A 23,256-nucleotide genomic window follows, 5' to 3' on the forward strand; every position below is an offset into this window, starting at 1 on the left:
TTCAACGGCTATTTTTTGTAAATTACCAGTCAACAGTCCATAAAAATTAGTTTTTTTCTAACACTGCGGAAATTGGTCAGATTATCAAATTCTAAACATTGTCAAATTCTTACCTGAAGTGCAAGACAAACTCTGCAGTGACAGAAAATAGTATATTTCAGCACGTGTGGGGCAATTTCGTCTTTAACGTGTGTGGGGTTTACACCATGAGCCGAAGGCGAGTGATGTAACCACACACGTTAAGGACGAAATTTCCCAACAAGTACTGAACAAAATTTATCAAAATATATTTATTAAAAATAATTTTATCAAGAGAATTTCATTTGAACCAACTATCACTTGGTTGTTAATTTTCAAATAAACATGATTTCATAGTGAATACCAGTTATCTCTTCTTCAATACATTTGATTGGGAGAAATCGAACTTCTCTAGAATTGAAGTTCCTTTTATTTATCGCAATAATGAGAATATTTGATTTCTTTCCAGCCAACAGTTTGCCAACTCCAAAAATTCGTTGGTTTACTCAAAAATCAAAATTATTCTCATGACTATATACGTTGTAATCTCAATCAACACGATCATACGTTGTTCCAAGTCAATTATAATTGAAGTGAGCATTTCGTATGTCGAATCAGGATGACTATTGTGACGCGGAAAAAGCTTTGAGATTGTAGTAAGATGTCGTTGAGTTGAAAGAAGTTTATATTTCTTGACTAAAAAAATCGCATTAGTTTACAATAACAGAATCACAGATTACGGTAATTCAACACAAACTTGGATATCATAAATTTTGTTCAATGTGATGTACGGAAAGCTCAATTTAAACATCGGCTTCATTCGAGAAATAACATTCAATTCATTCCTCAATGTACTCATCTCCTAGGTACGAATTTTTGATCAATTCATGAGAGTAGAAAATTTCTCGACTGGAGATTATATTAGGTTACAAAAATTGAACTTTTCCATTTAACTTGACATCAAGAACGGTTTTATTTGATTCAAGTAAATGTATCTCATTAAAAAATAATTTATATTCACCGTAAGATCTTATTTACTTGAAATTGGTCAAGTATATAATACTTGCTACGAGAAAGAAATATCTTTAAAATAATTTTTTCTATCAGAGTCGTGGAAAGTCACGACAAAATTCGGGGCAAAAGTGTCTCAATTTAAGACGTCTTTTTTTCCTATAAAAATTGTGAATCAGTAATTAAAAAAAATAGAATTGTAAACGGGAAAAAATTGTTCAACTGATATAATTTTTGCTTCGTCGATGAACACGTTTTCATTACGAGAACAGCAAACTTTCTCCGAATTATCGCATAAAAATTCCCATACTTTTCTGTCCATTAAGCTCAGTAAATTCCCGAATCACTCCATAGTTCCTCGATTCTCTAATACCTCTTCGAATTCAGAATGTAAAAAAAACCTAAAGTCACTGTGGAACCATCAAAAGACTTAGTTTTTTCACCCCCCAGACCTCTCGGCTCATCGACTCAAATGAATTCATCAAGCCAATCTCTCTTTGTACCGTTCAATTCCTGTGACATTGGGATGTACAAAAATTCTCCCCCAACGAAAAATCTCCCCCGTGTGTTTTTTTGTTATCGGAAAACACTTGCGCTTGAAAAATGAATGCCCGCTGAGGGATGTGTAAAAATGAAGCATTGAAAAAAAAAAGTGGAGAATGAAAAAAAGCCTCGAGTCATCGATCTCGAGATCCGTCGATCCGTTTGTCAACCCGGTGCGCGGGCTATGTTACGAGGGTCAGAGGATTGGGGGGATTGTACTGTGGACGTTACACTTTGCGCAGCCGAGACCAAGCCCAACCCCAACTCCTCCTACCCCCCCCCCTTCCCCGCCTGCCACGTTACTTCGTCAATGCAGTCGAGTTATCCGACACGTATTGTCAACGGTGATATTTTATTTACGACGTTATATTGCGCCCACGCTGAATCCATAATGTCTGGGTTGGCTCTTTGCGATGGGAGGGATGCATTTTCACGTCAACACGAGGAAAATAACTCTGAATGTAGCTGAAGGCCTTCGGGTGATAGTTCTTATATGAAGTTGCAATTAATTGAGTGAAAAAATCCAGAGAACAAATTTTTTGAGGGATAGACCATTGACTGTTAGCGAATTTAGTGAATGTAAAATCGGGAAATTCAGTGATTTTAGCATCAATTTTCAGTGGCATCGTGAGTAACTTTCAGGGACATCATCCCTACACTGAGAGAATAAATTATTTCTGCCGAAAAAGGATATCAGTAGCGAAGTGGTAAAACGGGTTTAGTCGACTCATCTCCCAGTTGGGTTTTTGACGAATATTTCCAAATCTAAGGGAGATAGCGAAATTTTCGTAATCACGTTGGTTGTAGCACTCAATCGGCTCTATCAAAAAGGTTATAACAAAAATTTAGCTATCGCCCTTAGATTACGAGATATTCATTGAAAACTGGTCAATGGTCAAAATTGACTTGTACCGTTTTACTACTTCGCTACAGAATTGTTCTCATCAAACATTTATAGGGGAGGGTGGGGTAAAATGGACACTTTAGACTTTTTTAAAACTATTTATAACTCGGAAACAAATTTATCAATTGAGCTCAGTTTAGGCTCGTCATAAAGGGAAAGAGTTGTTCTTTGTATTGAAGAAAAATTATTAAATTTTATCAACATTTCAACCTCATTAACATTTTTTAAAAAGTCAAAAGTGTCCGTTTTACCCCAACCTCCCCTATGTTTTTCGGGTAAATACATTTGTTCTACCGAGAATTATATGAGCCTCCGGTTTTATCAAGTGAATGCTATTGAGTAGTGTATGTCTTTGTCCAATAAACACTTATAATTTCCGTGGATCAAATGATAATGTCAAGAGGAAACTACAGTTTTCTGCCGAAAACTGTCTCATTGGCAAAACTAAATGAATTCGAGGGAACAATTTTTTTGGGAAAAAAATATTCCCAATTGTTAAATTATCCTGAGAATTTTCGCAGGATAATTGAACTGAAAAATCAAGTATTTTATTGATTTCCAGATCATTTGAACAGAAAATCAATGGAATATTTCATTTTTCAATGACAAAATTTCCTGAAATTTCAGTGGAACTTGAACACGATAAAAATTTCCGGAATTTGGCACGGAAATTTTTTAAGAATGTGATTGTCATTCAATAGCTTATACTTTACGTAATATTCTCCCGTGGAACTTATAGTTTTTCGGCAGAATGAATGTTTTCTCTCGTGTAATTTTCAGAGTAATGTTAAAGATTTTCAGAGACCAATCTCTAATTTTTAGAAATCTATGCCAAAATTTCAGTGAAGAATAAAATCACTGACGCAGACGTATCCCTGAAAATCAAAAACAAATCATTTTGCCACATTCGTGCACAATTCACAAATCGACATGCTCCGCCTCCAGTTTCCCCATAAAAAATTCAAATCCAGTACAAGGATGCCAACAAAGTCCACAATGAGACTTTGCCATCCGCCGAAGGTCCACGGAGGGATGGATAATCTAGCCGGTCAAAGGGAAACCATCCCATAAACAAGAGACAACTATTCTATTACCAACTGACATCCGATACAAACTTGGCTGAGCGATCACGGCCTTTGGCTCGCTCATCTCCTTCCTTCCATCACTCCATCAGGATATCGTAAGAGGGCCAGAGGCAGGATGGAGACAGTGGGATGTTGACGTTGTTGCACCAACGTGATGATGAGTAAAAGAGACGAAAAGCGTTTCGGTACATGCGAATAATGGGATCCGATGGAGAACCTTCGGGGGCCGAGAGGTACATTCAGGAGATTGTGACGGCAGGAGGGGAGGCCACTGAGACTTTATAGCTCATAGTGTCTCTACGGCTTCTTGATTTATTACCGAGTTAACCCCTCGAGTACGAAACCCGTTCGAGACATTCGATATACCTCCCCCTCTCTTACACTCCCACCCCCGCGTTATCCTACAGTCGATTATTACGTTGCAAATCGAAGTACCATCCACCATCTCCCGCCCCCCACCCGGCTGCTTTCCTTCATCTCTGACTTTAGACTATAACCGGAGAGTTTAACGCGGATCGATACTTTGGAAATCATACACACGGGAAGGTATTACTGTATCAACTAGTGGAGTTTGACTACTTACCTCTTGTCTTTTGCTCGTCCTGTAGCTGTCGCTCCAGGCTGTCCTTCACCTCTCGTTCTCGGAGGACGTCCATCTTGAGTTCAGCTGTGTGCAGAAGAAATTGAAAATATTAATTTTTTTTGTTGGGTTTGTAATGTTGTACGTGTGAGGAGATTGTTATTTAATTAACGGGAGGTTCACTTCGGGAAATAAACTTCAAAAACACTATTTTCCGCGGGATTTTTCCGCAGGAATCCGATTTTGTACGGCAAATTCGTCTCCGACCGCCAAAAATTAGAGATTAGAATTTTTTTGTCTCGAAAAATCAATTGTGGAAAAATCCCCAGCGAATTTTTTTTTTAAATCGTTTTTCAAATATGATCACAAATTTTCGCTTCTTAATTATGAAAAATGCGGGAGAAAATAGATTTTGAACTTCATTGGTCAATTTTGAAAGAAGTCATTTTCAATAGATCGATTATATCTTCGGAAACAAGTTATAGGTATTAATTAGAATGAGTGAATTTCCACAGAAGAATGGAAAATGAATCGGAAAAGTAGGGAAGAAGATTCAATCAAATTGTGAAATTTCCATCTCACTCCCACTGAAAAGTCATGGATTTCCGTGAATTCTACTTAAAACTTGAAATTTCAGAACCATTTTTTCCCTAAATCCGATTCAATGTCTCTCTCATGAGATTTATTACAATATCTTTCATGAAATTTCAAAAAATTTCTAACAGTGTAGAGTAAAAAAAGGCTAGGTAGATGCATGGGGACCATTAAACATCGAGTTAGTATCCCAACCAACTGAGATGGGGCTTTGGTTGGTTGTGTGGTTTTCGGGTTTTTTCTTCAGATATTAATAAAAAAGCTTCTCTGAAAATTCAAGTAAAGTCCTAATTCTTTAGTGGTAAGAAGACTGGTAGGAAACTCCATAATTTACATGAATTTTCAAATGAAAATGAATATTCACAAATGAAATTCCGAGAAATCAGAAATTCAAGGAGAGATTCCTTTGAATTTTTCTCATTTTTCATCAATTTTCCCGAAATGATGAAACTGAAATTTACAATGCCCCCGGATTTTTCCATAAAATTATGAATTTTCAAAGATAAAATTCCTTCAAATTTCAGTAGAAATGTTACTTATTAAAAATTTCCACGATTTACTGGAAATTTCAGTGGAAATTGTAACGCCACCAGTTGCCTTCTGGGCCACTCTGGTATCAGAATCAACACCGAATTTGTTACAGTGTGATGTCATTAATTTCCGCTCAAGAATTTCCAAAATTATTTCTCAACTCATGAATTTCACAAAATCATAAGAAATGTTCGGCCAGCGTTGGCGTCACGACAGCCTTTCACTGTTCTCCATCCAAAGTTTTTGAAGAATTCTCCTGACCGCCGAACCGATAAGTGACTAAAAGAGAGAAAAGGGGGGAATTGACGTTATAGGCTGCGAAAACGTCGTGCGTTACGAGGCTACCCGGCTCATTACCCCTGAACGTAATTCGAGGATCGTTGGACGTGCCCCCCAGTGGGGGAGAGGATAACTGGGGAAAAAAGAGAGAGGCTCTAAACCCTCCTCACAGCTTTTTTCACCCGGATCCAACAGTGTCCCCGAGTGTGGTGCTCTTCTTTTTTTTCATCCCCTCGAGTTTAAACCGAATTAGCCCGCTTGATTTAGACTCCGGAAATGCTCTATCGGGTTACGTCAGTGAAAAGTGATTTTCCAGGGGGTGAAGGGGAAGGTTACACGCCGGGAAAAAACCGAGTACCATTATTAGCTATTAAAGAGCGACCCTTTGTTCAAGTAAAAAGGCGCAATAAAAACCAGAATTACCTCATTTTCCTGGGATGGAATGGTCTTCATTTGAATATTAAACTTCTTGCGAGTTGTCTTAAAGGGGAAGGAAGTTTATTTGAGGAGAAAGTAACAATTATATTGAATTTTTTATCACTCAGGGTTACATCACGAGAGCTTGTCCGAAACTGGGGGAAATTTTGAGAAATTTATGGAAAATATGGTAGTAATTCTCATGAGGGTGACATTGAATCCGATTTAGGGGGAAATGTTTATGAAATTTCAAGTTTTAAGTACATTTCAAGGAAATTCGTGAGTTTTCAGTGGTAGCGAGATGAAAATTTCACAGTTTGATTGAATTTCCGATGAAACATGAATATTCAGAAGCAAAATTAGATGAATTTTCAATTTTTCCCTGATTTTTTTGTTTTCACGGACTAATTGAAGTGAAAAATCACAGATTTTATTGATTTTCAAATCATTCGAATAGACATGATATCCTGAAATTGCAGTAAATATGAAACATCATAAAAATTTTCGAGATTCAAACGAAAATTTCTAATGTAGACATTATTGATTATTTTTGATTGAAATTTCCAGTCCACTTCTTGGACATTTTTATGACATTATATGTAGTTAGGGGAAAATTTCACGGAATTTCGTCATTGAAACTTTAAAATTTTATGGAAGAATCAATGGAAACTGGAAATTCTAGTTCAATTATTCCCTGAAAGTTAACAGGAATCAGTAAAATGTAGGTTAACATATTCTGAAATTTTCAATTAATTAAAAAATTCACCGTTATTTGGTACTAAATATTCAGACTGTGCTTTAAACTTCAACTAAGTTTGAATTTCAAGTAAAATGTGGAATGGGAAATTTTATTGAATTTTCAGTGAAATCTCAAATTTCATGATTCTTCTCTCCCTGAATTGAATTCAATGTCACCCCCAATTTTTGTCTAGCAGTGCACGTATACGACACATTAATGCACTGAATAAAAATAATGTTATGCAGAAAATCATGATAAATTGCGGGATACTCTGAATTCTTGCTTGTGTATAATCATGTCTGCTAACAACTCAACATCAAACTTTTCTACTCTAAAATTTATCTATTACTCCAATTCAACGCCGTACCCATTTCCTTCGACCCCAAACTTGCTGAGATTCGAAATGGCTAATTTAGCACGGTTGCTCCCATGGGGGTGGAGACGGCGGAAACAGAGTTGCGAGGGGGGAGGGAGAAGAGAACCCAAGGAGAGCCTCCTCTGGGCCTCCCCAAGAATGAGGAGGAACCCAGTGAGGGAGAAATCAGTGAGAGTTACGGGTATTAGAATCACGGAAGGGGGTGGTGGGGTGGGCGCAGTGCCTCCTGAGAAAGGGCCAGAATCCTCAATGTCTTAATATAATTCTATTAGAGGTAACTATGCGAGCACTGGCCCTGCCCATCGTTGGATTTAATCATGGATCCAGCAAGCCGTACGATATTCTCCTCCGTAACGTCTAGTGTATCTCAAGGTTGGACTTCTCGTTGTCAAATTAACCTAACCCCAATTGTTTGACGATGAAATTGAATACATCGGTAAATTTTTTTTTCTGCATTTCCCGGTGCACTTCTAGGAAATTATCATCAACACGGAGAGAAATATTCAGTAAAAATTACGGAATTCACAATTCGCTCACCGATTACGGAATCGACTCAGAAAATTTAAGTGACGGCATCGTAATTTTTCACAGGAGATTCAGATCGAAATTACGCGCGGGGAAAATTCCGTGACAGTTCCGTAACATTTCCTACAACCACATTTCGCTCCGGAATCACGGAAAAGACACGTAATTCTTATCGAATATTCCTCTGTGAAATGAGAATTTCGTCCCTCCTCGGTTCGCCCAATCAGCGCAGTATTCGAGGTCACATGACACCTTCACGGTGATTTTATTTTGAGAATTTACCAGGCTACTAGTGATTTATCAAAATGATAATTCCACAGTTGTCTGGCAATTGTTCTCTCTGATTTTGACATTTCAATTTGTGAAAAAGCTTGTGTGAAGTTGTGTTCATTTGATTCGAGATAAAGAGTCATTCAAAATGAGGCGATTCCACCGGAATTCTTTGCGAGAAAACCATAACAAGATTAACTATTTTTTTTACTTTTGGGAGATGTTCGTGTAAGGCGAGTTCAGAAGGAAGGAAATTCTCCTCCGAATTCCCCTCGACCTTCAAAATTCATCGGATATTTCCCGCAAGTTTTCTTGCATCAGCGATCGGAATGAGTTTTGCAGAAAAATCAATCAGTCTTTGGGTATTACAATTGATAATTTCACCGAAACTTCAAGGGATTTCATCATTGACAATTCACTATTTGATGACAGACAAAATTTTCAAGGTTTTGATTTTCAGATCATTGTCAGGTCCTGACAATGTCATTGTCATGTCCTGACATGTCGTTGATTTTCAGAAATTTATCCTCAGTTATTAGGGAATCGCGATTGTGAAATTCTACGAGTGCGAAATTCTGAAATCTAGTAATTTCGTCACCAATTTTTAGTGATATTTCACTGTTAGAAAATTACTCTTGAAACTTCAAGTAAACAATCGTGAAATTTTTAACAACGACAAAGGCAATTGCTTGAATATTCAAGGGATTCTCAATTTCCGGGTCCATATGACACTGGAAAATATAAAAAATTTGGAAAATTCAGGGAATAATTTTTCTGAATTCTCAATCTATTGAAAATTGCATTTTCGCAATGAGTTTGAAAATTGAAGCTTTCATTGAAATATCAATGATCGCTTAACATAAAAAACCCAATTTCCATGAATTGTCAAGAAAAATGAGAAATTTGATATAACAATAGAACTTGGCGAAGTCGATGGTCAATAGAAATCATTTCACCGATTTTTTCACAGAAGATAAAAGGACGGTGAATGTTTCAGACAATAATTTGAAACTCGTACCCAAATATAATGTGAAAAATTGAAGCATTTATCCCAAAACGCGAGACATGATAATCTAAACGATCGCCACAAAGGTGGAAGTAGAGAAATACGGGCTGAAATTGGCAATAACAGGATACCACTGGTGTGGAACAACCCCCCGCGGCTGTTGGACGCCAACTTCCTATTCTGGTTAGCATTCAAATTGAATATTCGTGGCTGGACGGTCGTCAAGAGTTAGTTGGCATTAGCGTACCACTGGAAATTGCTAGCATATAGGAGCCACCCCGTAATTCAAAACTTCGGTTGGATTTTCATCTGCAGGAGAAAAAGCCGCACGTGGAGAAAAAATTTCAGGAAAATTACTGAAAAAGTCAAGTAATCGCGATGCAAAACTCCGTTCTAGGTGTTTTGGGTCTATATCAAGGGACAAACTATGAGACAAAATGTGAATTTTCCGAGTTAACTGCAAAAAATTACTTATTGTCAGATAATTTGTGAAGTGGCAAAATTTATCCAAAATTTTAAATAATTTTTACATGTTTTGCTTCCGAATGGAAGCACTGTGTTCGTCAAATGCGAAATTTCCAATTTTTTGTAACAGAATAGCTAATTTTGACTACAGGAGTTCGAATATGCTATTTTTAGACCATGTCCGCACCGAGGGAATTATTCAGTAAAAATTACGGAACTCACTATTCGCTCAGAAAATTTGAGTGACGGTATCGTAATTTTTCACAGGAGATTCAGATAAAAATTAAAGAACGCTCTGGAAAAATTCCATGACAGTTCCGTAAAATATTCTACCAATTTCTACCAATTTCGCTCCAGAATTACGGAACACATATACGTAATTTTATTAATAATTAACGAACCTGGTTGACAATAAATGAATCGTTCTATTAGCGTGTGTGTGTGTGTGTTGTGTGACCGATCGTTTTTCGACGATAATTAAAAACATATTTGTTTAAACTAATCCAATTCAGTAGCGAAGTGGTAAAAGGAGAGAAGTCAATTTTGACTGTTGACCAGTTTTCAATCAATATCTCGGAATCTAAGGGAGATAGCAAAATTGTTGTTATGACCTTTTTTGTGGAGCTGATTAAGTGCAACAACAGATGTAATTACGAAAATTTTGCTATCTCCCTTAGATTTGGAAATATTCCTCCAAAACTGCGAGATAAGTCGATCTCCGTTTACCACCTGACTACTGAATTCTGATTTGAAATATTCTTCCCAATGTCATCTCAGCCGAGTTCGATCATGCGATGTATTGCATCATCTGTTATTGAAAAATTTATATCGAAAGCAACATTCAAGAAGAGGGAAAAATTGTAACGTTGGGGCAATGTTGGAACAATGTTGGTTGCCAACGAGTGATTAAATTCAACATAAAATACACCGTCATGGAAATTCTATTCGGAGGAGAATGGCTAATTTATTAGCAAAACTAAAGAGGAAAGCAATTTTTCACTTGCTTCAGTTTTTTTTTATCTTAGCTCCATGTGAAATTCGAAAAAAAAGTTTGACTCCGTTGGAAAGAAAAATACACGAGTGTCCCAGAAGACGTGTTTTGCGGTGCTGAAAAGAAACTCTGGTGAATAATTCAGCCGAGTGGTATATTGAAATTAGGCCGCGGGTGGATAAAAAATTCAGGGATTAATATCGGCCAAGGAGGAGGCACTTTTGCTCGTTACGCTTAATGGCTGGCTTGTGTTAGTCCAACGTCTGCTCGAGAATTTTCTCTACAATACCATCGGGATATATATGCACCGTTACGACACCCCCGGTGGTGCTCACGATTCCACCGTTTTCTTATTCTTATAATGTTCAGGAGCAGGTTGACATCATTCTTATTTCAATTATAACGAGGAGGTAGAGTTCTGGGTAATTGTCTCGCGTCATAAAACCCCAGATGTTCAATGGACCCGCGGTATTATCAATGCATCAGACTAGAATAAAACGGATCCAACGTTTCTGGGAAAACTAGTACATGCATTGACCCATTAAAAACTTGAAAATTGAGTGACTCAAAAATAAGTGGAATTGAGGGAAATGCATCAATTTTGGATTGAGAATAATTCAAGAACGACAGAGGAAAATTGCCAAAGTTTATATTTGAGTATTTTCCGCCTTCAACTCAAGGGAAAAACTGTAATGTATCCTTCTGTTCATGGAATCTACAGCTAAAAACAGAAAACTTGAAAATGCTCCTGCAATGAGACCCTTATACCCGGGATCCTAGTACGTGAAGGCTGTCATAGCCATACGCAAAGGAAAAAGGACACTTCACGATAAGCCGTCAATGTGGACGGATCAAAACATTCAATCTATCCAAAGTTTAAATTAATTGTTCGGTCTCGATGAATTCTCAAGTGGATCAACCTCAATTCAACTCAAACTATTATTGTTACTAAATCAATTTATCGTGCTAGTTATCACTGGAAATTAAAATGATAAGTATCCTCGTTCTTTTCATGGAATAATGTCTCAAATTATATTGAAATCACCTAAAGAATAATTACAAAATCAGACTAATTCAAATAATAAGACTAATTTAAAATTATATATATCTTGAATTAATGAATCTTTCAATTCCTTCCAAATTACCAATAAACAAACCATGATCTCATATTAGTCGTAAATTTTCCTGAGTGAGCTTAATTGTTAGCTCGGCACTATCGCCTGTTCGATACAGTGAATATTATCAAATGGATAATGTGCCTCCCCATCCAGTGCATCAAACTACAGTTCAAACAATCCAATACATCTGAAGAAATTATAAATGTGTTTAGTTATTGAAAACATGCAAACAGCATTGACTCTGGAAAAATGGCATAAAAGGGAAAGAGTCAATTTTAAACAGACATCAACTCCAAAACGACAGAGTAAAATTTGAAAACATCAGCGCCATTTCCAAGGGATATTCTCATTTCTTAAAATGAGACCAAATGATTTGGATCAGACGCATCCAAATCACATTATTTTATCCTGAGATACTGAATATTAGAAACCTTCACTTCGTAATCTTCCCCCGCCTCTTAATTTTCAATTCCCTCCCGATCAAAAACAATTTCCGATTTCGTCCGCAACTTCACATTGGACCACAGTGGATCCAATCAAATCGGCAAAGTGCCTCCCTAACCCCCGGGAAAAGCGTCGATGTAATGACTAGAAGGCTTTGGGATATGAAGAGTGTGGCACAGGAGTAATTCGAGGTTATCGATCGTTCGTGTTATTTCGTATACATATGGTTGTACCTCTGCGTGTGGATGAAGTACTCGAAGACGCAACTAACGTTTACAACCCCACTGGGTCCCGTCCCCCCCCGCCNCTTCTTCAACTATGCATACGGAATACAAGTAGGCACGATGTACGTAATATTGTAAGATATAAACGTAGTGGTATTTGCCTGCTACTCTCTTCCTTGAGGGAGTTGAGTACTATATATATCTCAAACACAGCAGTGTCAATTTCCCGCGGCGATGATAGTTTGAATAATAGCCTGATATTCCAAGTACCTTCCTGCCGATGTAAATTTCAGATGAATTTATTCATATCGGATATTAGGATTAGTGTTTGTTTCCATTTTTTAAACGGAGACAAAAATCGAGGAAGAAATATTGAAGAACTTAAGTACACACAGAGAAATTGTTTATTCAAAGAAAGCTTTTAATCAGAACTTAAACTCGATTTTTATATGATATTTTATATTCACGTCAAATCAATATTTTCTCATTAACAACGCATGTTTGATTCAAATACACTCTTAGAAATTTATTCAAAATTAAGTGATAGTTGCACTTGAATTCTCAATGTTGTGAATTTGAATTCAATTTAACATCAAATCGTTCATAGAATCTCTCACGCAGATTGGAAATTCAGAATAATTGGATTTTCCATGTGAGATTATCATTGATACTTCAGTGATCTTTATCATTTTCATTACCATGTGGACCTGAAAATTGCAATTCCATTGAATACTATGGAATTCAACTGATTTTTCAATAACAAAATACATGAAAATTCCGTGTCAATGAGTGATTGTTAATAATTTCTATATTTTTTACTTGAAATTTCAGGAGTAATTTTCTAACAGCGTGAAAACTTGCTAGTTAAACATTGAATAATTGTTAAGCGGAGGAAGAGAATGAATTTATTGACGTTAACAAACAGATTGTTTATTTGATTCTAGTAGAGGATTAATCTGGAGTGAATAAAGTTTCATACTGGAGGCTTCGCGCGCCCATAGAGACGAGAAAAATAGGGATCAGCCGGTTTCAAATAAGATACCTCGCTCGTTGCGTCCGAATTCAATGAACTTTTCATTTTTACTGAATGAATACCGATAACTAATCAATTTGTATGTGTTTAATGTTTTGATTTTGTATTGCCCGCGTTGCCTTTTCTCTCTAAACATAACTCCGCGTGATAGAATAGCAGCTGATGTTGGGGGATTGTTGGTGGACTCGAGAATAATCACTGACGAAAAATTACGATTTTTCGATGGGAAAAGTGAAAAAAAAATCGATGTATATTTCCGTTGCTTGAAAAAAGTGGTGTGGCCCCCCCTTAAGGTCATTAGATCCTCATGATGACTTCAATCGTCCCTCCCGTTTGACCCTTAACACCGTTTGATGCTCATAACTACTCTCTTCCCGTTGAAAAATGACTGGGGCCATAGGTATCTTATAAGAAGCCCACGGAACATAAACATTCGGGAGGCGATAAAAGTGCCGAGAGTGGGGGTAGGCCTCGAACTCTCGGAATGTGAGGTATCTTATACGAAGCCTCTACTGTAAATAGAGAGGTTCATATTATTGGAATCAGAGATTTCTCACGGTGTAAAGTTTTTACTCGACAAAAGGAAAGATTTCTTTCACGGAAAGTGTTTTTCTGTAAATTACAATTTCACTGCACTATTACCGTTGGCTACTTCAAATTTGTTTCTAATATAAGACAAATTTTTCCTCGATTAAATTGGAAATCGAAAAATATTGGGAATATTGATTTGAGAGGGATAAATTCTTTCTGGAGACTAATCTCAGCTATTCTATTTCCAACAACAGCATAAATTTCGTCCGACTAATCTGATTTAATCCCGACCACCGTATTTGTCTAATGCCCCCGGGTCGATTAAGGGTAAATGTTGAATATTATTGTTTTCGATCCTTATATATTATACCTGAATAAGCGATTGACTAACCCCGGAGAACATTATTTACCTGAATAACGATGGAGCAATGCTTCGCGGTCGATTAAGGGTAGATGTTGAATATTATTGTTTTCTACCCCTGCATATTCTACTTGAATAACGATTAAGTAACCCAAGTTTGTCCAAGCCTCGGGGGTCTCTCAGAGTACTGCAAAGCTATTGTCCATTGTCGTTTCGAGTGTTATTATTTCCGTCTGCATTGAGAAAAATTTCAATGGTAATTTTAACTACAAGGGAATTGTCAAAAAAATTATGTTTACAGTAACAATAAAGTTTGTAGATTAAGCTAGGATTCATCGTTCGATTTACTATCTCAAATAGTGTTGTCAACATTATGATGTAATTTTCACTTTGACGTAATAGTTGAATCTACGATGTTTATTGTTACCGTAACTATTTTTTTTTGATAATTCCCTTGTAGTTGAAATTACCATTGAAATTTCTCTCAGTGTGCACTCAAAAATTTTTGGCTCCAATTTTCGCTACACTTCTTGGAAATTTTTATCACATTATGATTTCACTGAAACTTCAAGAGCTTTTGTCATTGGAAATTAAAAATTTTATAAAAAATGGATGGAAACTGTGAATTTCAGTTCAATTGTTCTATGAAAATCAATAATAATCAGGAAAATTCAAGGAAATATATTCTTGCATTTTCTATTAATTGGAAATTGAGAATAATTTGGTAATAAATATTCATATTTTCATTGAAAATTCGAGTAATTTGGAGCATTTCTTTTTCCTGCTGCTTAAAAATTTGGAATGTCATTAAATTTTCAGTGAAATTTCATCATTTTTGTTTTCCTAAATTAAATCTAATGTCACTAAAAATCTTAATTTTTTTCTCTGGTTATAAAATTTTATAATTGATGATTTCAAAGCAATAATTTGAAGTTGAATCAGTTGAATTAAAAAAAAAAATTGTGGTTGCACATCAAAGCTTCTAATAGCCTTAGAATACCGACCATTTTATTATGATTTCATTACAATATTCGAACTGTAAAAGTCTAAATGCAATTCTAATGGAATAATTAAGAATTTTTGTTGAAATAAAAATCTCAGAAACAATACAACAATTCCAATTCTAAAAGATGTGATCTGCTTGCATAAATAATTTACAAACAATCAATTTTTCATTTTAGAGATAAATTTTTCGAGCTCTTAAAAAACATGTCCCTGTGCTAGAAATTAATTTTAGACGAAGAGATAAGGTCTCCAATCGTATGAACAATTTTCATTATCTATTAATGCAAGCTGAATTACTCTGCTTATTTATTAATTACGTCATTAATTTTCTCGTGCATCCAGAGAAAAATGATTTACTTGAATTAAATAAACTTGATTTCTATTTGTAATGTGATTCACATAAAGTAGAGAGTTATTCAAATCTGAAGAAATGCTTCTTTAGTCCAAATCAAGACTTCATTAGTTAGAAATGGAAGTATTGTTCAAAATTATATCGATACCTTGATAACAAGCGTATCTATATAGGAAATCCATGCCATGAGGTTTTATTTAGAATCAATGCATTATTCATTCCTTTCAACTAAAACATTTTTATCGAAATATAGCATTTATTCAATAAAAAAAATCTTGTTCCAATGAAGAAAAAAATTCTAAATAACGATTTTTACTCGATTCCAACGCGTTATTTCCCGGATACATTCGAAAACGATTAAACACGAGGATAATTAAAATCCGTTTGCTAGTTCCGGTTAGGCTTTCGTGAATAAAAACCACTCAACCCTTCACCCGCAATTTATACCCCCGTTGCAACAAAATTGTAAACCCAAGATTAAAAAAAAACATAATGTAAGCCTTGTTTTATGCACTTGGTGACGATATCTTGGACAATAATCGGAGGATTGTTGAAGAGTTGCTGCAGCATCTCGGAGAATCCACTGGGCCATGGAATCTGAGCGCACAGCCAAAGCGATATCGTCGCTGACATTGATTACCTCTCGATAATTAACGAGGCAACGCCGGCAATAATTCCGGAACGCTTGTGTTCCTTGGTCTCAAGCACAGTGTTGCTCCACCGCAGTATGCCGGACCCCGGGGGCGATTGTGTGACTTGGAGGACTCCACACGGACCAACATGATCAAGACCATATACAGTGTCTACTTGGTTTATGCAGAGATTGCGTCAAGGTGGTGGCAGTGGGGGGGCTTTGGACAATAGTTACTCATTCGGGATTCACTTGGGCCGCTGGGTGAGATGCCCTCACTATAACCCAAAGTTTACTCCCTCGGTTTTCGGGATTTAAGACGGAATTAGGACTTGTTCCGGTTGCTGACCACTTTGGAACACCATTAACCATTAACGTATCGAAGGGGAAATGGGATTAGATATTAACAGATGTGCGGAGTGGGGTTGAATGTTCATTGTAAATCAACGTGGGGAGACAAATTTGTAATTTGAATAGTGCCCTTTAGAGAAGAAGAAAATTACTTGTTCGGGAATTTAGAATGCACTATTGAAAAAATTGAAATTTCATGCACAGTTGAATTATAATTTTCGGAAGAGTGAGATTGAATTCGATTTAGAGGGGAAAGAATCGTAAAATTCCTCAGTGAGAGGACGGGGATTCCCCTAGTTACTCGAATTTTCAATCGAAATAGACAAATGTGCGGAGTGGGTTTGAATGTTTGTTGTAAATTAACGTGGGGAGACAAATTTGTAATTTGAATAATGACCTATAGAGAAGAAGAAAAGTACTTGTTTGGGAATTTAGAATGAACTATTGAAAAAATTGATATTTCATGCACAGTTCACTAGTAATGTTCAGGAGAGTGAGATTGAATTCGATTTAGAGGGGAAAAAATGGTAAAATTCCTCAGCGAGACGACGGGGATTCCCCTAATTACTTGAATTTTCAATCGAAATCGACAAATGTGCGGAGCGGGTTTGAATGTTTGTTGTAAATCAACGTGGGGAGACGAATTTGTAATTTGAATATTGCCCTTGTGATTGAAGAATTGGTCTTAATAATAGTAATTTCGCATAAAATTCTCGTGTGAATCTCTCTAACAAAAGGCAAATATTCTCAGTTTGGACAATTTTGCTCTCCACAAAATGACTATTTACACTGCTCCCCCGTCACCCATATTTTTTTAACCCTGTTATTCCACTGATAACGTCAGCACTCAGTATCAATTTTCAAGTGTATTCGATACTGGCCATCGACAATCAGAATAGCTTTTAACCGATAACACAATTCCGAGTGTGGTAAAACGTGTCTACCATCTGGCTATCACCCATTTGATGCTCTCATCTATGCACGTGCGCATTAAAAACCTCTGTCAATGCTCATATACCTCCAACAACTCATAAATATCAAATAGAAATTAACCAAGGAGGAATGTTTGACGCTTGTTCACAGGTTTGCTGATGGAGGTGAGGAGATTATTGCCATGGGAAACAGAGTCCTTGGTGCCTCGAGTGTATATCGACGAAGCAGGAAAGGGTCAAGCAGTTCCTCTCCTCCGTCTTCCGATGGGAGGAGGTGGAGTGATACCACAGAGAGCCTTTCCAAGTTTTGCGATTAGCAATACAAGAGAGTGAGACGCGTGAGAATTATTGGGTGAAACCGAAATAATCGAATAAAAATTTTTGGAATTAAAATTATCTAATTTGAAAGACTAATTTATCAGAAAAATTACTCCTCGAGTGTGTATTCGTGGGTTTTTTTTCCTCGGACTTCGCCCACTCATCCTCTTCCTACTCGTTCCCTCACGTTTGAACTGGCGCTTAACGAGACCCACCGCTACCTCGTCGGATCGTTATCATTGTTACGAGTGCAGCAACGTTATGTGTGCGTCTGTCAGTCAAGAGCCAAAACGGAAGAGTGATGCAGAATTGTTAGCAAACGTACAATTTGTAGACACAAGAGGGCGCCAATGTTGTACACATTCACAAACATCAGCAAAACGCCACCCGGTTTGCAATTTATGTTGAAAGGGCGTTGAGGAAGTATATCGCGTGCGCCGGAAACAACACGCGTTGTAAAATCGGTATTATTCCGAGTTGTACATTGTTTCTTTCAATGTTTGTGTGGAAATGGAGATTGAAAACGGGGAGTAAAAAAGTTGTGGTAAAATCACTGGAGAAGCGGAGTTGGTTGACCAGGTCAATTGCTGGACGGTTAAAGGAAATTCGAGTTTCGTGGTAGGATCTAAAATAAAAGAATCACCTAAATGGGGATATTAGCTTCCATACCTCCAAGAATGTTTTAATTAGCAGAGAAAAATTGTTTAAAGTGAAAATAACAAATCAAAGAATAATTAAATTGAGAAACAGTTGAATGTAGCTGAAACCCCCACTTTCTGGACGACTGGGTCATATTTTTTTTATTTATTAAATGTTGATCAATAGAAGAAAATAATTGATCACATGATTATACACATGGGATATTATGGAGAGGTGAAATAATTAATACAATTTTCATTTTTATTTGTGGAATATTCAATGCAAGTTGAAATCGTCCAGAAACTAACCCTCGTCCAGAAATTGACCTGTTTACCCTAATTGTGGAGCAAAATTCTGTTTCACGTTCGGAGATGAATAGTTTCTGGCTTCCAGTGACCGAAGTACTGAAATCCAGAGACTGTTCGCATCCAAAAAGCAGAGCTGGGGACTAGTTTATGAAAATTAAATTGGAAATACTATTCCAAATGGTTCAGTACGGTGGAATACTGTTTGAAATATCTATTTCAAGTTGACTATATGCTATTTCGGTCCTCAAATAGTATTTATTTAAATGTCTTTTTGAAATTGAAATCAAATAGTTATTTGATGTTCCATTTCAACGTTTCATGTCAACAGAAAATGAAATAGTATTCAGTATTTTATTTCACTACTGCACTTTTTGGTTTTACATAAAAAAGTTTTTTTTTCCTACGAATATTTCCCTTTCCTATCGCAATGAATTACGAAGAAATGAGCTGAATGGACGGATCCATTCGTCCATGGGTTATTTGCTGTGATTATCACTTTGATATCTTGAACAATTGTTGTTTCTAATTACGGTTTCTTAGTTTTCATTGTTGTTTTCGTTCCAATTTTTTCTCCAGAAAAGAAGTCAAGTTTTTCATGTTAAAAAATGACGAGTGCGAATCGAAGCACGAGCGAGGTTCTTCGTTCATTAGCAACGAACCTATCGGAAAATACCTGATAATTGTGAAGCTCCCGGGCTATTATAACCGAGAATCAGAGAAAATGTTCCAGTTCTCAGTACTTTTTACTGAAATCCAGGATCCACGGTACTTTAATCAAGGCACTTTGTTTCTGGAAGTCAAATGCTTCAGTCTTTAAATGGTTAGCTCTGAATTTTATTTATTTTTTGTAATTTTCAACAAGCGATTTTTTTAGTTCAAACTAGACTTGACTGAGAAAATTTTGTTTTCTTTCCGTGAAAAGTACTGGGCTCCCGTGAAATTACAAGGATAATTTCCAACAGATTGTTCACTTCATGCAACCCCACAAAAATTCTCGAATCCGGTGCACTATTTTGATTCAAGAATGTTGTTTAAAAAAATTACATGCAAAATTGAGCAGATGTTCCTATAATTCAGCTCTGAATGCACGAACCTCCAGTTGTTTCCGAGCCCTCCCACGTGTCATTCTACCGAGACTCGGTAATTAACAATCATTTTAATGAATTCACGGGAACTACTATCTTCATCTTTACACTCAGGTGACGATGACGACTCGCAAAGATAAAGTAGAATGAAATAAAACGAGGAATGAGGGAATAGAAATGGAAAGGTATGGGAATGAAAAGGTGCAAACACGCAAATCGTGGTAGGAATTGCGAGAGAAATGGAAGAAGAAAGGAGGCACTGAGGAAGGAATGGGGAGAGATAATTGTTCTGAGATGCATGCAATTAATCGTTGGGCAATTGCATGATTTCAATACCTGCTTAATCCTGCACTCACCAGGTCTGATATGGCAGAGTGGGGAATTGCGAACGAGACTGAAGTTGTATGAAAATAGACACGCGCTTCACACGATTCTCTCTATGCACCTATCGCTGCGTTTCATTCATTCGTTCTGCCCTATGTCTCATTTTTTTTCATTTCTGGCCTCTCGCTGCTCCCTCTCATCCTTTATTTCCCCGGGGTTTCGCGATCGTAAATAACTGCCCGGTATAATAAGACATCAACGAACGACGCCGCGCACCTACGCGCCGATACCATCTTTATGGACATGACAGTCGGAAGTTGTAATTTTTTATTTTCAGATGGTTTCATATTGTGGTTCTACATATTGTTCAATTGTATTTTTGAATTCGGGAATTTTTTTTGAAGATGATAGATCACATACTGTTGGAAAAAAAAAGAAATTTCATGGAGAATTTCCTCAATTCTGATTTTGACCAATCAGAGTGCAGTATTCGGGATACCGTGACACGTTTCAGACTGATAATTTCCCTGTAACCTGATATTCCTCACATTTTGGTGAAATGTGTCCCGTAACCCCGAACACTGCACGCTGATCGGCCAAAATCAGAATTGAAGAAATTGTCCTCCGAATACCCGTCGACCTTCAAAATGCATCGCATATTTCGCTCAAGTTTTCCTTCATATCAGCGATGTTATTGGATATAAAAGTGTCTCAATAGAAAGGAATTTCGATGAAAAAATTCCTGGTGAGAACTTTTCATTGAAAATTATAACTAAAATCTGATAATTGTGCAGCGTGATTAACCTTTCAATTTTTTTTATCAAAAAAATATCAATTTCTGTGATATATTGAACATAAAATTTTGTTTGTTGTCAGAGAAATCTCCCTGGCTTTTGAACGAAATCACTCACAACAGTTCTCACATCACAACAATTCTCAAATTAAAAACAAATGAATGAAAAAAAATAAATAACCGCAATAATGATTGTTCTCGAATCAAGAATTATGAATGGATTCCGTGGCACTGAGAAATGAAATTTAAATTTCTTCACAAATGCACAAATAATTTACATCGAATGAGAGAGATCGGGGGCGTTGACACCGAGTTAATTAATAATTAATGAAACTATGGGTGAGTAATTATCCGATTATATCGAGAGAGTCGTTGGTTACGATCCTCGGAGAATTGATAACCATGAAACAAGAATTACCATACCGTGCATTTCACTACCAATCATTTATACACCCGATCTTATTAATTATTGTGTACCGAGTGTATACTTCCCATTGCGAGTGGAAGTATGATGTATATCCCTGGTATTAGACGAGCGGTGGGAGAAGGTTTCCCATTGAATTTCCCTCGAGAATAATAATACTGATTTGAAACAAAATATCATTTTCGGTCGGGGTAATAAAGAGCATCGTTAACGGCACTGTGAGAACCGATGACATTCAGTACTTTTCGGGGTTTATTGCACGGTAAATAACACATTTTATTTGGTTTGCATTAACGACTTGGGTGTAATACTGCGGTAGGTGAAGAACGTCCTCAACATTTTAAACTCTTCCCAAGTCTTTAGAAATCAATTGAAATTATGTGAAAACTTCTCTTCCGATTTTTTAAATGCGTTTTCTCTGATGAAAATCGTGGCTTCCTGAATGGAAAGAATCTTATTATGAGGGACCACGACATTTTAGTGGAAATAAACGTGACCATCGAAGGAATAATATGTGAGGTAGGGAAATTTTCTTATTCATTTGAAAACAATATTTTTGGTGAGAATAAATAAACGATTCATTTAGTTCAAATAAAGGATTATTATACGGAGAATAATTTTGTAGACAAATCCATGTGCTGAGCGTCATAAACGAGTCACAATCCGCACACTTGAAAAAATTATGTTGTGCATAATAATTTTTCTAGAAAATTTATCTCAGTGTACGTTTTGACAAAGTTATTCTCTTCGTTATCTCAATAATTATTTTATTTTTCACTAATGAAGTGTTTGTTTGCATCACAAAAAGCATTCGTTTCAGTGCTGAAATTTCTTGAAATTTCTGGCACTACAATGTGATAAAAATTTCCAAGAAGTGCACCAAAAATTTTAGCCAATAATTATCGGCAATGAAGTTCACCAAATATACTGTAATCTTTGCCTACTAAAAACCCAAAGCAAAAAAAAATTGTCAAAGTATTTGTCCATTCTTTATCACTCCTCTCAATCCACCCAATTGGATTACATCAAACGTTACAAATCCTCCACTCATTATACCCTAAAATCCCCAAACAGCAATCGACCGGGTGAACATGTATCTTTTGGCATAGCCCCCGAGGCCATTGAATTTTTATTGTTAAATAAATAATCAAGCAGTTGTTGTCCGTGTTAGGTATAATTTATTATCCACCGTCGGCCAAACGAGCCACCTCTCCAGCGTATATTGCACACACAGAGAAACAACCAACACCAGGTTAAAAACCCTCAGCGCCCAGGAACAGAGTGCATCCATACTCTTAAATTTTCCCATCCTATCCCGCCTTCTTTATTCTTCGGTTTCTTCTCTCATCGCGCTCGCTTTATTTTTCCCTTTGTGGTTACAAGGAGAATGAGAGGCGGGGGGGGGGGGGCTCACGTTGTGCCTTATGCTAAGAGCCCCGTTGGTTTCTTTAATTGACAATCCCGTATAGGTTTGTTGCCCAGTTGTGTATGGAAGAGTTCACTAAAGAGGTGGGAACCCAGCAAGCGTGTTCACCCACAGAGCCAACATCGTATTGTTCTGGAATAATGTTTTGTTGGTTCTTTTTTTCCCTCTGCGGTTCTAGTGGTCTTTTTTCAACAAGAATTCCGTGTGACACATACCTGCTCGATTTTGCACGCTAACTCTCGTGCCAACGGAATTAATGAGAGGTTTATGCCTCAACTACTAACCTGGAGGTGAAATAATTCTGAAATTCAAAAGGAAAAACATTTTTGATTGAGGGGCGAGGTGTGAGGAGAGTGGGATCTACACACGGAGAGAAATATTCAGTAGTAATACCGAGACCTGCAAAATTATCGGATATTTCCCGATTGTTTTGTTGCGTAGCAACGAGAGGGAGAATTTTTGTAGATTTTTGTGCACAACTTATCCCGATCGTTGATACGCAGGAAAACATGGGGGAAATTTTTATAACAAAAATTTTGCAATCCGCCTTGGATTTTGAGATATTTATTGAATTCAAACTGACCAATAGTCAGAATCGACTAGAACCGTTTGACCGCTTCGCT

The 23,256-nt window shown here is 36.8% G+C and overlaps 1 protein-coding gene across 3 annotated transcripts in view; it reads right to left on the reverse strand.

The window, feature by feature from the left end:
• LOC107040208 (dachshund homolog 2) overlaps positions 1-23,256 on the reverse strand; it is a 293,567-nt gene that overhangs the window by 79,505 nt on the left and 190,806 nt on the right. For all 3 annotated transcript variants that reach the window (XM_015260176.1, XM_015260177.1, XM_015260175.1), the window contains exon 8: positions 4,145-4,228. In XM_015260176.1, the coding sequence (XP_015115662.1) occupies positions 4,145-4,228 (84 nt within the window). The remainder of the gene's footprint in view (positions 1-4,144; positions 4,229-23,256) is intronic.

The sequence above is a fragment of the Diachasma alloeum genome, unplaced genomic scaffold (genome assembly GCF_001412515.2).
Source record: "Diachasma alloeum isolate Michigan unplaced genomic scaffold, Dall2.0 Dall_scaffold_00325, whole genome shotgun sequence".
Classification (NCBI taxonomy): Eukaryota; Metazoa; Arthropoda; class Insecta; order Hymenoptera; family Braconidae; genus Diachasma; species Diachasma alloeum.